This window comes from Gracilinanus agilis, chromosome 6, assembly GCF_016433145.1.
Source record: "Gracilinanus agilis isolate LMUSP501 chromosome 6, AgileGrace, whole genome shotgun sequence".
Classification (NCBI taxonomy): domain Eukaryota; kingdom Metazoa; phylum Chordata; class Mammalia; order Didelphimorphia; family Didelphidae; genus Gracilinanus; species Gracilinanus agilis.
In genome coordinates this window covers 260,390,572-260,404,879 of record NC_058135.1, presented here as the reverse complement: position 1 = coordinate 260,404,879, position 14,308 = coordinate 260,390,572, and the positions used below count along the sequence as shown (strand labels likewise).

Genomic DNA, 14,308 nt, shown 5'->3' with positions numbered 1-14,308 from the left:
TCTTACCAGATGTCACTGCTCCTGCCTGCCTGGATTCCCTTGTCATGCCTGCTGATACCAGCTCAATTGCCTGCCCTGACCTGATAAACCTATCTAATCTCTCAACACTGCCTCAGCCAGTTAGGACTAGTTTAGTAACTTAGCATAGTATTTTTTACTTCTTTTAGTAGGCATTTAATAAATGTTTTCTTGACAGAATTCTCACTGAGGTTTCAATGTCCTTTGGTTACTGATGGATGAGTGAAACTTTTTTTTTAATTGAAGAGAAGGGAAAAGAAGGAAGTAGTGAAGCATACACAGAAGACCAAGAGAGTTTTAAAAGTAACCTGTGGAACTATTCTATACTTTAAAAAAAAAGCAAATGGTATGAAATGGAGATTCACAGTCTTATACAATCCTCTTTTTTTGTGTACTGCTGTGTATATGTCAAAACTTTTTTATATTTAAATTCAGAATAAAAGCTAAAATTTAGTTGTAAAAAATCAAATACATTGCTTTTCACAGACAAAGGTTATTTAGCCTTCCTAGCAATGAGAAAGAGAGAGAAGAAGTGAGAAAAGGAAGGAAGGAAGGAAGGAAGGAAGGAAGGAAGGAAGGAAGGAAGGAAGGAAGGAAGGAAGGAAGAAAAGAGGGAAAGAGAAAGAAAGAGAGAGAGAAGAAAGAGAGGGACAGAGAGGCAGAGACAGAGAGAAAGAAAAGAAAACAAGAAAGAAAGAGAGAGAAAGAAAGTGAGAAAGGACAAGTAGCTACCACTAATTAATTCAAGTCATAGGATCATGAATTTGGAAGAGATCTGAGTTCAACTCTCTTATTTTACAGACCAGAAAACCAAGTCACAGAGAAATTAAATGACTTGTTCAGGGTTACAATTAGTAAATGATATATAATATTAATAACAAAAAATCATACAGCAGTAAAATCATAAATACATTAAAATCTTCTAAAGTAGCATACGAATTAGTCTTTTTTACTTCAAATGCAATACTCCGCTCTCTTCACTACACTTTACTGCCTCACGTCCAGAGGGACAAACTATATTCTAGGTGACTGAAAAAAGTGGAGGATGTGAAGACTGAGCTCAAAGTTTTCTAGAATGGGAAGGATGCAGCTGAGTTGACGAGTTGAAGCGCAAACAGTTTTGGATAAGGAAAGAGAACAGAGTAGCGAGTGTTCCTTTAACTCTTGGCAACTTTGTAGAACTTTGTAGTTATCCAAAGGAAGGTCAGTGAACATCTGGAGAGGGAAGCAGCGATCACCAAGAGCCCACAGGCTCTGCCAGGAGTTCCTCGATGGGCAAGTGAAGAGAATGTTCTAGCCAGAGTCTGACTACATTTTAACCAATTAGCTCTTCAGCTACTCTTGTGGCTAAGATCTTGTGATCTCTTTGAAAGAGATGTAGCTTAAGTGACAGTAGAGATCCCTGGGTTTGGGACTAGTTGAATGGCTGATCCCAAAGAAAAGTCATTAATAATAATGAAGCTTTATTTAAATCCAATTTATATGCAAGTCTAGACATCACCCTATGATGTCATTGGTTCTCTTCAAAAACAAAGGAGGAACAACAACAACAACAATTTAAAACCAGAAAGGGGATGGGTAGGCAGCTGGGTAGCTCTGTGGATTGAAAGCCAGCCTGGAGAGGGGAGGTCCTGGATTCAAATCTTGACCTCAGACACTTCCTAGCTGTATGACCCTGGGCAAGTCACTTAACCCCTATGGTCTAGCCCTTACTGGTCTTCTGCCTTGGAACAACTATATAGTATTGATTCTGTGATATTGGAAATTTGGGGACTCTCGAACTGATTTTGAGGTCCATGATATAGAAAATAATGATTTTTCTAACAAGTAGGCAGGGTATCTATTCCTAGTAGCAGGCATATACATGTGGACCTCAGCTTTTTAGTGCTTCCATCAATGACTTAGATGACAAATATCTTATCAAGTTCGCAGATGACCCAGTACTAGGCACTTTGAGGCAGAGGCGGGAACCAGGAAGATTTCTGACATGCACCTGAATCTAATTAAAGATGAAATTGAATATGGAGAAATGGAAAGTCTTCCCCTTGGGCTCCAAAAGTCCATTTCACGAGTACAAAATGAGGAAGAGACAGCCGGAGCATAACAGTCCATCAGAAAGAATAACTGGGGCATTTTAATAGACTTGCCCAGAGGTCCCAAAGTCAGTAAGTGCCTGAGGCAGGATTTGAACCCCGCTCTTCCTGAGTCCAATTCTCTATTATACCACTTACCTATCTGCCTAGAGAGGTACATAGGATCCAGAACTAGAGAGGTGAGAGGTCTACTTCCTTCTGACTTAGTCAGATCATACCTGGAATTGCTTTCAGTTCTAGACAAGGACATTTTAGAAAGAGCACCGATAGATGGGGAGACTACCGAGGAGGCTGGCCAAGGTGATAAAGAATCTTGGGATCGTGCCTTAGGAGGACTGAAGATAATGAGGAAAGGAGAAGAGAAAGACAGGGGGTTCCAAGAGAGAAGGAAGAGGGGAGCCCAGTCATTCCATGAAAAGTCTCCTCCAGGCTAGCCATGCTCGGTTTATTTGATGATCCCATCGTCCATGGAACGACCCAGATAGACAAAGCAATAAGCCCTCCCTTCTCTGCTCCAGACTCCTAACTCATCAAATGCCCCAAGAGGATGGGAGAGAGCCCTTTCTCCCCCAGCCAACTTGCCCAGACCCCCATGAGGCCCTTCCCTTCTCCCCGGAGCCTGCTGAATGGAAGGACTACTGTGCAGGCTGAGACCTCAGAAGCAGGGGCAGAAAAATCAAACTCGACTCCCTTCCATCCCTCCCCCGTAACCGGAGAATCCTATTTTTGCCCGAGTGTTTTACTCCTAAAATAAAGGCAGCTGTGTTTACTTGAGCGTGGGTATTTCCAGATGTGGACACATGTGCATGCCAATTTGGGCTTTATTTAGCCCAAGACCACGGCTCAGCACGCATGCTCATGTCGCCTTTCCATTTTCTGGGAATCGGACCCTGCCACGGAAGGAGCATTTCAGCCCCGGTCAGAGACAATTCTCCCCTTGAGGAAGGGTGCAAGTCAGGGAGCTACGTGTAAGCAAAGCGTTCATTTCCTTGAAAGAAAAACTGACACCCCCCCCCCACAAACCCCCACCCTCTGGAGCTAGAACTCAGCTGAAAGCTGCGAGCCCTGACAGAGCATCCCTCCCGCTGTCAGCCTTCAAACGTGCAGAAGAGAAGCAAAGATGGAGCCAGTGGCGAGCCCTTCCCTGGCCAACAAGAACAGAGACGGACCTTCAGGGACAGAAGCAGAGTCCGGACGCCCGCCTAGAGGGACCCGGGAAGCTCTGGGGTAAAAAAATCAGCGTAAGGACTCCCCGCGAGGTGTACAAGAGAAGGGGATGTCCACCAGTCATTCAGGCCAAATGGCAAACGTTTACTAAGCACCCACCATAGGCTGGGCACTGAGTGAGGAGCTGTGAAAATAAATGTCAAGGCTGGGCAATCCCTGCCCTCAGGAGTCTGCACTCTGCCTCTGGCGCAGAACCCTTCGTCTAGCCACCAAAACAAAATGCTGAATCAGGACCCGGCAAAAGGGGCTACTCTTCATCCTCAGGCCCTCCTGGATCATGGGAAATGGGTCTGGGGCCAGGCTAAGACAGAAGAATTCTGGACTGGGAGTTGAGCAACTTGGGGCCAGCAACTAGCTTTGTGAAACTGGGCAAGTGGCTATTCTGCTAAGGGCCTCAGTTTTCATATCTGTAAAATGAATGGATTGGTCAATGGTTTGGGCCCTTCTGGCTCTGCCATTCCAGAAAGACATTCAGGTCTTTAAGTTATACTTGGGCAGAAAGAAGTGAGTCAAACCAGGAGAAAAATATAGACAATAAAAAGAGCATTGTAAATGCAAACAACTTTGAGAGACTTGGAAACTCTGGTCAGGGGAATGGCCAATCAGGGCTCCAGAGGCTTGTTTATTTTTCTTCAAGTTACTAATTAATAAATCCTTATAAAAATATAATACTTGAAGTACTTGGATATTAATTTTAATTCTAACAGGGCCCTTGTGGAAGCACGCTAACCCTGCTCTGGACACTGTAAGATTAGGGAAACTGTAAGATGACAGGGGTCAGTGACACTGAAGTCTCCCTAATCCCAGGTCTTTGGAGAAACACAGGCAGGCTTGACTAGAAGGGAGGGGCAGGAGCTTGTGGAGTACTCCTTCACCTCCCCCCTCCCTCTAAGCAGTTGGAAGTCAGTTAACGGCTTGGTAATGGTGGATAATCTAGCTTAGTAACTTCTGGGCCAAGATGGTAAGTGGGGAAAGACTAAACTCCTTATGACGATATCTTTCTCTGTATTATTTCCCCACAGGATAGAATAGGTGAGGTTTGACATCTTAAAAGCAGCTCCGTGGCTCAGAGGTTAGGGTCAACTTCAGAGCCACTAGTAAGAGGAACTTGGCTTATGGAGGATGTGAGTATTTCTCCAAATTATCTGTATCCAGACAGAGTTCCTAGATGATAAGGGTTTAATGATATCTGGGAATGGGAAGGGGGAAAATGGTTTAAGAGTGATAGGTAAGGAGAAACTACCTAAAACAGCTATATCAAAGCAGCCCCTCCCCCAAAGGGGGAAAGGTATCTTGAATGGCTGATCTCCTATCTCAGCCTCTAAATATTCTTCTTTCTAAACCTTGATAGCTAAACTAAGGTAGTCTATGGTCTTATTTGAAGGTCTAACACTATCTGAGACTGAATGGCTCCAGCAGCTATACAGAATAAGTGTCCCCAAAGCCAAGCCCCAGGATCCCCTCTGCTCAGAGCCAAGAGCAAAGAGTCCAGGACCAGGAGCCTTGCAAGCAGGGGGCCCTGGCTTTTATAGCAGGACTCCAACTGCCTTTAACTGCCCCCTCTCTTAGAGTTCTGGGAGGTACTATGGAATTCTGTGATGCAGCCTGCACTCCTCTCAGCAATATGGATCCCACAACACACAGTGGATGGACCAATTTTCTGGACATGACCAAGGCAGGCATTTGTTCTGACTGATTGTATAACTGTGACAAGGATTTTTTTTCTTTTCTTTTTCCGAAGGATTGGGGGACGTTGGTAGGAAAGATGGATTTTTGTTCATTGAAAAGATTAAATTAAATTAAATTTAAAAAAAAATTAAAACTGTTAAGTTACAGAGGATGGGGCTGACCTACATTAGTAAAAGGTGTTTCCCCTATCAGGAGTTCCCCGTGTTCAACCCCCAAATTACAGAAATGTGAGCAGTGACCTGATTAAAGACACACTAATGATTCTTCCCGTTCTCCATTTTGGATTTTAATCACCAACATACAGGAAGCAGGTAAGAATAATGGTACCTAAAGGAAAGGAACGGCCGCTTGGACCTGATGGCTTCTGCCGATCACTCTTCTGGAACAGAAGTCTGTCTCGTTGGGCCTCCCTCCCAAAAAGCTGGCTTTAAGGATCTGGGCTTAGCCTGGGTTCAAATCTGGCCTCAGATACCTCCTAGCTGGGTGACCCTGGGCAAGTCACTTCACTCCCACAGCCAAGCCCTCTCCACTCCTCTGCCTTGGAAACAATACACGGTATTTACTTTAAGAAGGAAGGAGTAGGTTTTTAAAATTTGTTATACTTTACCTAAACTAGCCAAAATTTCAAAATGCTCATTTTGCTAAATATTCTAATAAGGGCATTCATTTTTAAAATAGCTTCCCTCTGGAGGGCCTCCCTGAGGTTTACACAGCACTGACAACACATTATTTTATTTAAATTTCTCGACCGCCCTGGGATCCCAGCAGTGCTATCAATATCACACCCATTTTAAAGATGAGGAGACAGAGAGGCTCAGAAAAAGGAAGGGACACCCCAAAGAAGCAGAGCTGTGACTCAAATCCCAGGGGCCTTAACCCGGGTCACCCCTCGAGCTAGTATGGGTCCAAGATCTGAACCCAGGACTCCTCAGAGAACTCGGCACTAGGCACATTGCCCCCTTTCCAGCCCAGGCCCAGGAAGGAAATAGGTCCTGGCGTCATACCTGATGTTTTCATTCAGCAGGAACAGCTCGTTGTTCTGTAGGCCTCCCCCTTTGAACACGTTGATCACCGCAGTCTGGACACTGCCCGGGAAAGACAAGGGAGGAAGCGCTCAAAAAACAAGCTCCAGGCCTCCATTCCCTCCCCACCGAGTGCCCCCTGAGCCTCGTGGCACCCACTCAGACACGAGCCTCAGTTTCCTCATCTGTAAAATGAGAAGGGTAGGCTAGATTGCCTCGGAGGTCCCTTCCAGCACTAAGTCTAGGATCCAAAATGGCCCCGGCAGTCTCTGTGTGTTTTCTAGGCCTGTGGTGACCAGGGCCCAGAGCTGCCATTCCCATGATGCTCTGGGCCTCCCCATCGCCCCTGGAAGGAAAGTGGGACACATCTATGGTGACTCACAACCACAGCCCTCCCAGGAAGAGGGGCTCTCCCAGACCCCCTGCAATGGGGGCTCCTGGAGGCCAGGGACCGGTTCCCCTTCAGTCCCTGCCTCACCAGGGCCCGATAAACTGAACTTCGGGACACGACGGCCCAGATGCCTCTGACGGACAAGAGGTTGTAGAGAAGGCACCCAAAGCGCGCTGGCCGAGGGGGCTTCTTCACTGGGAGCTCCCACACCTCCTGGCCTGGCCCCAAACCCCCCAAACAAACTGATCTAAGGGGCGGCCTGGAAGAGGGGATACAACGTCGGACTTAGAGCCAGGAAAATCTAGGTTCAAACTCTGACCTCTGCTTGATCCTCTTTAAGAGGGAATGTTGGACTCAATGGCCTCTTAAGAGTCTTTTCTCAGACTGAAGTTTATGATTGTATGAGCTGAACTCCCTTCACTATTTTTAATTTTTAAACTCTTACCTTCCATCTTAAGAGTCAATACTGTGTATTGGTTCCAAGGCAGAAGAGAAGTAAGGGCTAGGCCATGGGGATAAAGTGACCTACCCAGGGTCACCCAGCTAGGAAGTGTCCAAGGCCACATTTGAACCCAGGACCTCCCACATCTAGGCCTGGCTTTCTATCCCCTGAGCCACCTAGCTGTCATCCCTCCTCCATTCCCTCTGACCTTCACTTTATTTTTTAACTTAAATTAAATTTATTTATAACAAAGGATGTGTAATAACAAATTTTCCAAAGTTATACAATCCAAATTGTCTCCCTCCCTTCCTCCCTCTCCCCTCATGGGGCTGAGGGGTTATAAATGAATTCCACCTCCATTTTAGATACAAGGCAAGGGCAGTGGGAGGGATTTTGCCAAGGCTGGGGATGCAGGTAGACAGGAAGAAAAATTAAAAAACAAAATAAAGCCCTGAAGGCTGAGCATCCCCGAATTCTTTTTTTCTCCACACAGAAGCCCGCACAGATTAAAAAAGCAACGGGCTAATTAAGGAGCCCTTCTCCAGGGCCTCCTCTGCGCCAAGCCCTGTCCTGGGCCCTGGGAACTCGGAGACAAGAACAGAACAGGCCCGGGGCCTGCCCTTAACTTCACGTCCAAGCCCGGAAACCCCCGGGCTCCTTTTCCAGCCCTTTCCCAGAGTGCTTCCCAGCCCTGGCCCTGCTCCCCTTTCACCTGTTCCAGGCCGAATTGGAACTGAGCTGCATAGCCTGGCGGGTGGCCTGGAAGCGGGGCAGGTCGCTCAGCACGGGGGAGCTCATGAAGCGGGGCCTCGGCCTTCGGAAGGAGCCCATCCTCTGGAACTCGACGGGCAGGTAGAGGGAGGGAGCGGAGCCTCGGGTCATAGGGTCCGGCGAGGGGGTCCCTCCTCTCCTCTTCTCAAAGGCCTCGAGGTGCGCCCTCCGCCTCCTGGAGTCACTGCCCCACGGCCATCCTGGCTCCTTCCTCAAGACAGCGGGCTCGGCCGGGGCCTGGGAGGAAAAGAAAGGGCGAGTCTTCACACAGAAGTCCGGGCCGAACAGGCCGCATCTCACAGGAAACTGGCCGGGGCTTTCCAGCTGCTGGCCCGAGAGATTAGACGCTGGCCACACGCTCACCAGAGCCCGGCTCCCCAGCGGCGGGGATCCTGCTCCCTCTGAAGGACGACAGCTGGGCCAGGGGGCAGGACCCAGGGAAGAAGAATGCCCCTCGAGGGGAGGGACGGGAACCCCTGGCACCCCTGGCACCCCGCTTGGCCCCTCGTCAACATTCTCTAGATGGCATTGTACAAAGACACAGACCAATTAGCAAAAATAGCAACCAATTAGTGAAGCCCTAGCATTTCTCTTGAATCCTACCCCAATCCAGGGCCCTAGTGAGAACACAATCTGGTGCCTCTTCAAAGAGAAGGCCTGGCACAGAATCTGGGGAATCGGAATCAATTGACCAGTCAAGAAACATTTATCTGGGCCCGGACACTTCCTGGCTGTAGACGCCTGGGTGAGTCACTTTTTTAAGCCCAATGGTCTAGGCCCGACCTTTCTTCTGCCTTAATATCGATTTTAAGATTGAGGTTTAAAAAAACAAACCAAAAATAAGCATTTATTAGGCTCCTAATGGGTGCCTCACACCATGCCACATGGTAAGGTGGCAAAGAAATACAAAGACAGAACCTGCCCTCAAGGGCCTGACATCTAAGCAGTGAGAAGAGAGCGCTGAGGCCTACAGTCACCCAGTGCCCAGATGTGATCCTGCATTCCTGGCCCTGCCTGGCGATCTCTACTGCTCCTTCTGATCTAGGAGCCTCTAATCCTCAAGAAGTGGCCCAGATTTCAACCCTCAATGCCCCTCTTGGCAAAATGCCACTCATTTTTTTTTAAACCCTTATTTTCCTTCTTAGAATCAGTATTAAGTATTGGTTCCACGACAAGAGAGCAGTAAGGGCTAGGCAAATGGGGTTAAAGGACTTGCCCAGGAACACACAGATAAGCGTCTGAGGGCAGACTGGAACCCAGGCTCTAGGCCTGACCCTCCATTCACTGAGCCACCTAGTTGTCCTCTAAAGAATATTTTTTAAAAGTTCATGGAAGGGGGGGCAGCTGGGTAGCTCAGTGGATTGAGAGTCAGGCCTAGAGATGGGAGGTCCTAGGTTCAAATCTGGCCTCAGACACTTCCCAGCTGTGTGACCCTGGGCAAGTCACTTGACCCCCATTGCCTACCCTTACCAATCTTCCACCTATGAGACAATACACAGAAGTTAAGGGTTAAAAAAAAAAGTTCATGGATGGCAGGTTAAGAACCCTTGCTCTAGACTGAAGTGAAATCTGCTGGGTGGCTCTGAATAAGGACTAAAAAGGCCTAAAGCTGGGCCCTGGGCATTTCACCCAAGTGTCCCTGGTGGCTGTCTAGGACAGATCTTGTACCTACAGACCTAATACAGCACAGAAAAGGGAATAGCTTTTCTGGGAATTAATGAAGAAATAGTAAAACCTCTTGCATAACTTCCCCTTCCCTGCAACTCTTCTGGCAGTGCCTAAGCTATGCATGTGGCAGGAGACATTCACAGAACTCATCAAAGGATGGAAAAGTCACAGAATTCTCCTGTCTTCGGTCACTTGAATCTGCCAAGAAAGCTCACCGGCCTTTAAAACAAAAACAAAACCCTCCCACAAATGCTGCCGCAGGTTTTAAATGGCTTAAGAAGCTGGGCCTGGCCATTGCTGAATTAAGAAATTAAGAAGGAATGGATTTCTTTTCTCCTCCTCCCGTGTGCTTGTAAAGCTAATTCCTCTGAGACACCAACAGGCTATTAACCACCTTTATTAGCATCTTACATTGAGCTTCAGGAGAGTGCCCAGGCTGCCTGGGGAGTATCAGGAGAGTGCCCAGGCTGCTTAAAGGCCTGAGGTGGGGAGCCCAGGGCCAGGCCCAGCAAAGGCCTCAGGTGCTGGTCTAAGCCTGGGGAACTTCAGGAGAGTGCCCAGGGCTGCTTGGTGGCCTGAGGTGAGGAGCGGGAGGGCCAGGCCTAGCAAAGGCCTCAGGTGCTGGTCTGGGCCTGTGGAATATCAGGAGAGTATCCAGGGCCACAATAAGGCCCAAAGTCACCCTGAGGCCCAAGGCAGGGAGCCCAGGGCCAGGCCCAGCAAAGGCCTCAGGTGCTGGTCTGGGCCTGAGGAGCTTCAGGAGAGTATCCAGGGCCACAATAAGACCCAAAGTCACTCAGAGGCCCAAGGCAGGGAGCCCAGGGCCAGGCCCAGCAAAGGCCTCAGGTGCTGGTCTGAGCCTGGGGAACTTCAGGAGAGTTCCCAGGGCTGCTTGGAGGCCTGAGGTGGAGAGTGGGAGGGCCAGGCCCAGCAAAGGCCTCAGGTGCTGGTCTGGGCCTGGGGAGTATCAGGAGAGTATCCAGGGCCATAATAATGCCCAAAGTCACTCTGAGGCCCAAGGCAGGGAGCCCAGGGCCAGGCCCAGCAGAGGCCTCAGGTGCTGGTCTGAGCCTGGGGAACTTCAGGAGAGTGCCCAGGGCTGCTTGGAGGCCTAAGGTGTGGAGCCCAGGGCCAGGCCTAGCAAAGGCAGGGCCCTGAGACAGTCACTCAGAGGATCAGCCTTGCCTGGACCTCTGCCCTCCAGCCTCACCCAAGAGCCAGGCCTTCTATTGGAGAAAAGTCTGGAGAAGGTGTGGACTGCCCACGTGGATGGAGAGCCAGGCCTGGAGATGGGAGGTCCTGGTTCAAATGCAGCCTCAGACACTTCCTAGCTGGGTGACCCTGGGCAAATTCACCCCATTACCTAGCCCTCACTACTATTCTCCTTTAGAATCCATTGACTTTAAAACAGAAGATAAGAGTTTTTTTAAAAGTCTTTTCTAGTACCACAATTTGAAAATCAATTCCTTCCCTCACAGCAAATAGAAATCTGCCTCCAATTAGGGCATCTTTTCCCCCTCCCCAGCACTTACAAAGATAGAAGGATTTTTTCTTCTCTTGGGGTGCAAAGCGAACACCACAAAGCACTGCCATCATTTCTCCTGAGTGTTTCCAATTAACCTCTGATCCTAGAGGCCGAAGGCATTCAAGAGGGACAGTGGGTGCAAGTGTCTGCACCAAGCTAACAATTCCTCTGCTTGGAACCAAGTCACATCCTTGGAAGATGTTAAAAGTAGGACAGGGCTGGTTTCAGAAACATATTCACCCCCCAGGCTTTGGGCACCTTCTCCAAGGTTATCCCTTTGTATTAAAAACCGATCCACGATGTAAAAGCACACCATGCCACGTGAACAAAAATAACGAGAAAAAATCCTTTAGATATATATTTTACAAAAGGCATTCCCCCTTTCCTCTGCTATACAGCGAATATAATTTGATGTACCCTTGACAAAGGAGGGGCCAAATGGCAAGGCATTCCAGCGGAGGGAAAATATGACCCATTCCTGCCCTTCAGAATGAACTTCTATCTTTACTGGTACACATAATCATGGAGTTAAGAGACCAAAAGAAAACTTAGAAGTCATCCAGGCAAATCCTTAATTTTACTAATGGGGGAACTGAGGCTCCAAAAGGTCCCATCTGTAGTAAATATCAAAGGAAAAATTTGGCCCAGGGTCCTCTAATTCAAAATCCAGCTCTTCCCCAACCCGAATTAATTGTTGTTTTGTTCTTTTCAGCTCTGACTGACTCTTTGACTCCATCAAGGGGCAGCTGGGTAGCTCAGAGGATTGAGAGCCAGGCCTAGAGACAGGAGGTCCTGGGTTCAAATCCAGCCTCAGACACTTCCCAGCTGTGTGACCCTGGGCAAGTCACTTGACCCCCATTGCCCACCCTTACCACTCTTCCACCTAGGAGCCAATACACAGAAGTTAAGGGTTTAAAAAAAAATTTTTTTTAAATGACTCCATCGAGGATTCTCTCAACACAGATACTGGAGTAGTTTGCTATTTCCTTCTCTAGATCATCTTACAGATGAGGAAACTGAGGTCAACAAGGTTAAATGACTTGCCCAAGGTCTACCAAGACGATCAAGTGTCTGAAGCCAGATTTGAACTCTTGACTTGACTACTCTGCCATGAATTAATTATAATCATTCATTTACTAATTAGCAAGCATTATCAAGCACTAGGCTAAGTACCAAAGCTACAGCAACAAAAACATGGAGTTCATGTTCAAGTATGGAAATGACTGGAAGGCCCTGGGGGGCCCTTCCAATGCCGAGAGGCTGAGATTCTGGGACTCTGACATCAGCGCCATCTTTCTCTGAAATTCAGAATACTGACCCCATAACAAGTCAATTTTATGGACTCCATTTTTTCCTACAAAAACACTCCCGAGTCGTTTCCCAAAGAAACGAGACTCGTGAAGTTGGCTGTGATAGTATTTCAGAAACCGCTAAATGGCAAAACCTTGACCTGAGGAAATCCGGGTCAAATCCCCCCCTAGATGATCCTGCCTCTGGTCCAGGAAGGTGCTGGGGGCCAGGAAGGGAAACGTACCCACAACACCCTTTTAAGTTTAATCCTGCTTGTTATTCACATCTTCTCCATCACTTTCTTAATTCTAGAAAAATCAACAAAACAATAAATCAAGCTTTGATTTGCTGACCTGCTGACTTCCTCTGAGAAGGTAAAAATCAGAGCAAGTTCAAGATGCCTCGTTCTAAAAGGGTTGACTTGACTTCCACGATGGAGCTCGGAAGGGCAGAGACCCAGAGTAGCAGAATTTCAAGAGTTGGAAGGATCTACACCCAATGTCATTTGACGGCTGAATGGAAGAAGGGTCGACATGGGGAGAAACTTAAGGCACAGAGACCAACAACAAAGGTTCTATTTTTTTTTTTTTTGAGGAGAGGAAGGGTTAAATGAGGAAAAGGGACTTATTGATAAGATTGCCAAAAATAAGAAGGAAAAATAAAGAGTCATTGAACTATTTTCAGAAATCTACAAGAGAACAGAAGGAAGCTTAGCAGGAAAAAGAGATAAGCAAAACAACTTTGAAAATAGAATATTGAATTTATTATATAATTTTTAAAAATAAGCTCTACATCAGAAATGAACAGTTTTCAGAGTTCCCTATTTTGTATGTGAGTTTGTTTGTTTTTTGCTTTTTGTTAAAATTAAAAATTAAAACAAAGATTAAAAACAAAACAAAAGCAAAAAAGTGGACGGCCATCTATCAGGGAAACATGGACAACATGAATGTAACAGAACATGATGGCCACCTAAGAACCAGCCCAAAACGAGGACATCAGAGATACAGAAGATTTGTTCCAATGGCAACAGAGCAAAGAAAGTAGAAACCTGAGAACTTTAGATACAGTGACTGTCCTAAAATAGTAAATAATAGTAAGATAAAAAGAGCATTAATGGGGAGATAGCTAGAGAGAAGGCTGGTCTTGGTGTTGGGAAGACTTGGGTTCCAGTCCTCCCTCAGCACTCTATGTGAGACCCGTGCTCGAAACAATTCTCTTAGCATCCTAAGGTACAAACAATTTGCCAGTCTACTCTGGAAGAGAGAACCTTCCTCACATTCAAGCCCAAGCCAAAAAATTCCACCAAAAGCCTTAAGATTGCAGATTATTGCTATGACCCAACTTAATTTCAGGGGACTGATGAAGAAATAGACTTTTTTCCTCCATAGAAGAGGGAGACTAGCAATGGGTAGGTACATGGTACGGGCTATAGAGTGCCATGCCTAGAGTCAGAATATGTAAGTTCAAATCCAGTCATAGATACTGACTAGCTATGGGACCCTAGGCAAGTCACTTCACCCTGCTTGCCTCAATTTCCCCGTCTCTCTAAGGAGTTAGAGAAGGAAATAACAAACTGTGTGACCCTGGGCAAGTCACTTCATCCTGCGTGCCTCAATTTCCTCATCTGTCAAAGGAGTTAGAGAAGGAAAAGGCAAACCACTCCATTATCTCTGCCCAGAAAACCCCCAAAGGGGCCATGAAGATTTGGGCACGATTGAAAAGAAAACAACCCAAATTCAAACTTGTGCAAATAGTAAGATAATTCAGACACAACAGAACAACAAGGTTTTTTTGCACATATGTTGTCAGAAATGATTAATTTGTTATTTCCTTGACTTTTCCCTCAGTGTTGCAAGATGAGATAAAATTGCGGGGAGGGGGGATTGTTGGGAAATCAGCAATATTAAAAAAAAAAGCCCAAAGAATTAACAACGAATTTAAAAAAAAATAATAAAGTGCAGCTAACAAGGGTCAAAATGGCCATTTTCTCCAAGTTCATACCCAGGAGCGGCCAACAGTCAGGAGGCTGGCCCACTTGGCGAGGGCTCCAGAGGGCGACCCGAAGGTCTAGACGGGACAGTTATGTAAGAAGACCGCCTAAGTGACGCAATGAAGCAGCTCTGACAGATGAGACATCGAGACAACCCAATCGATGGGGAAGGAGATAGGGGT

The 14,308-nt window shown here is 47.0% G+C and overlaps 1 protein-coding gene across 1 annotated transcript in view; it reads right to left on the bottom strand.

Moving 5' to 3' along the window:
- PRR5L (proline rich 5 like) overlaps positions 1 to 7,779 on the bottom strand; it is a 47,544-nt gene extending 39,765 nt beyond the window's left edge. The window contains exons 1-2 of the mRNA XM_044681855.1: positions 7,595 to 7,779; positions 6,032 to 6,112 (exon numbers count right to left, since the gene is read on the bottom strand). Coding sequence (XP_044537790.1) covers positions 6,032 to 6,112; positions 7,595 to 7,764 — 251 coding nt within the window. The 5' untranslated portion in view covers positions 7,765 to 7,779. The remainder of the gene's footprint in view (positions 1 to 6,031; positions 6,113 to 7,594) is intronic.
- Between the last annotated feature and the right edge of the window lie 6,529 nt (positions 7,780 to 14,308).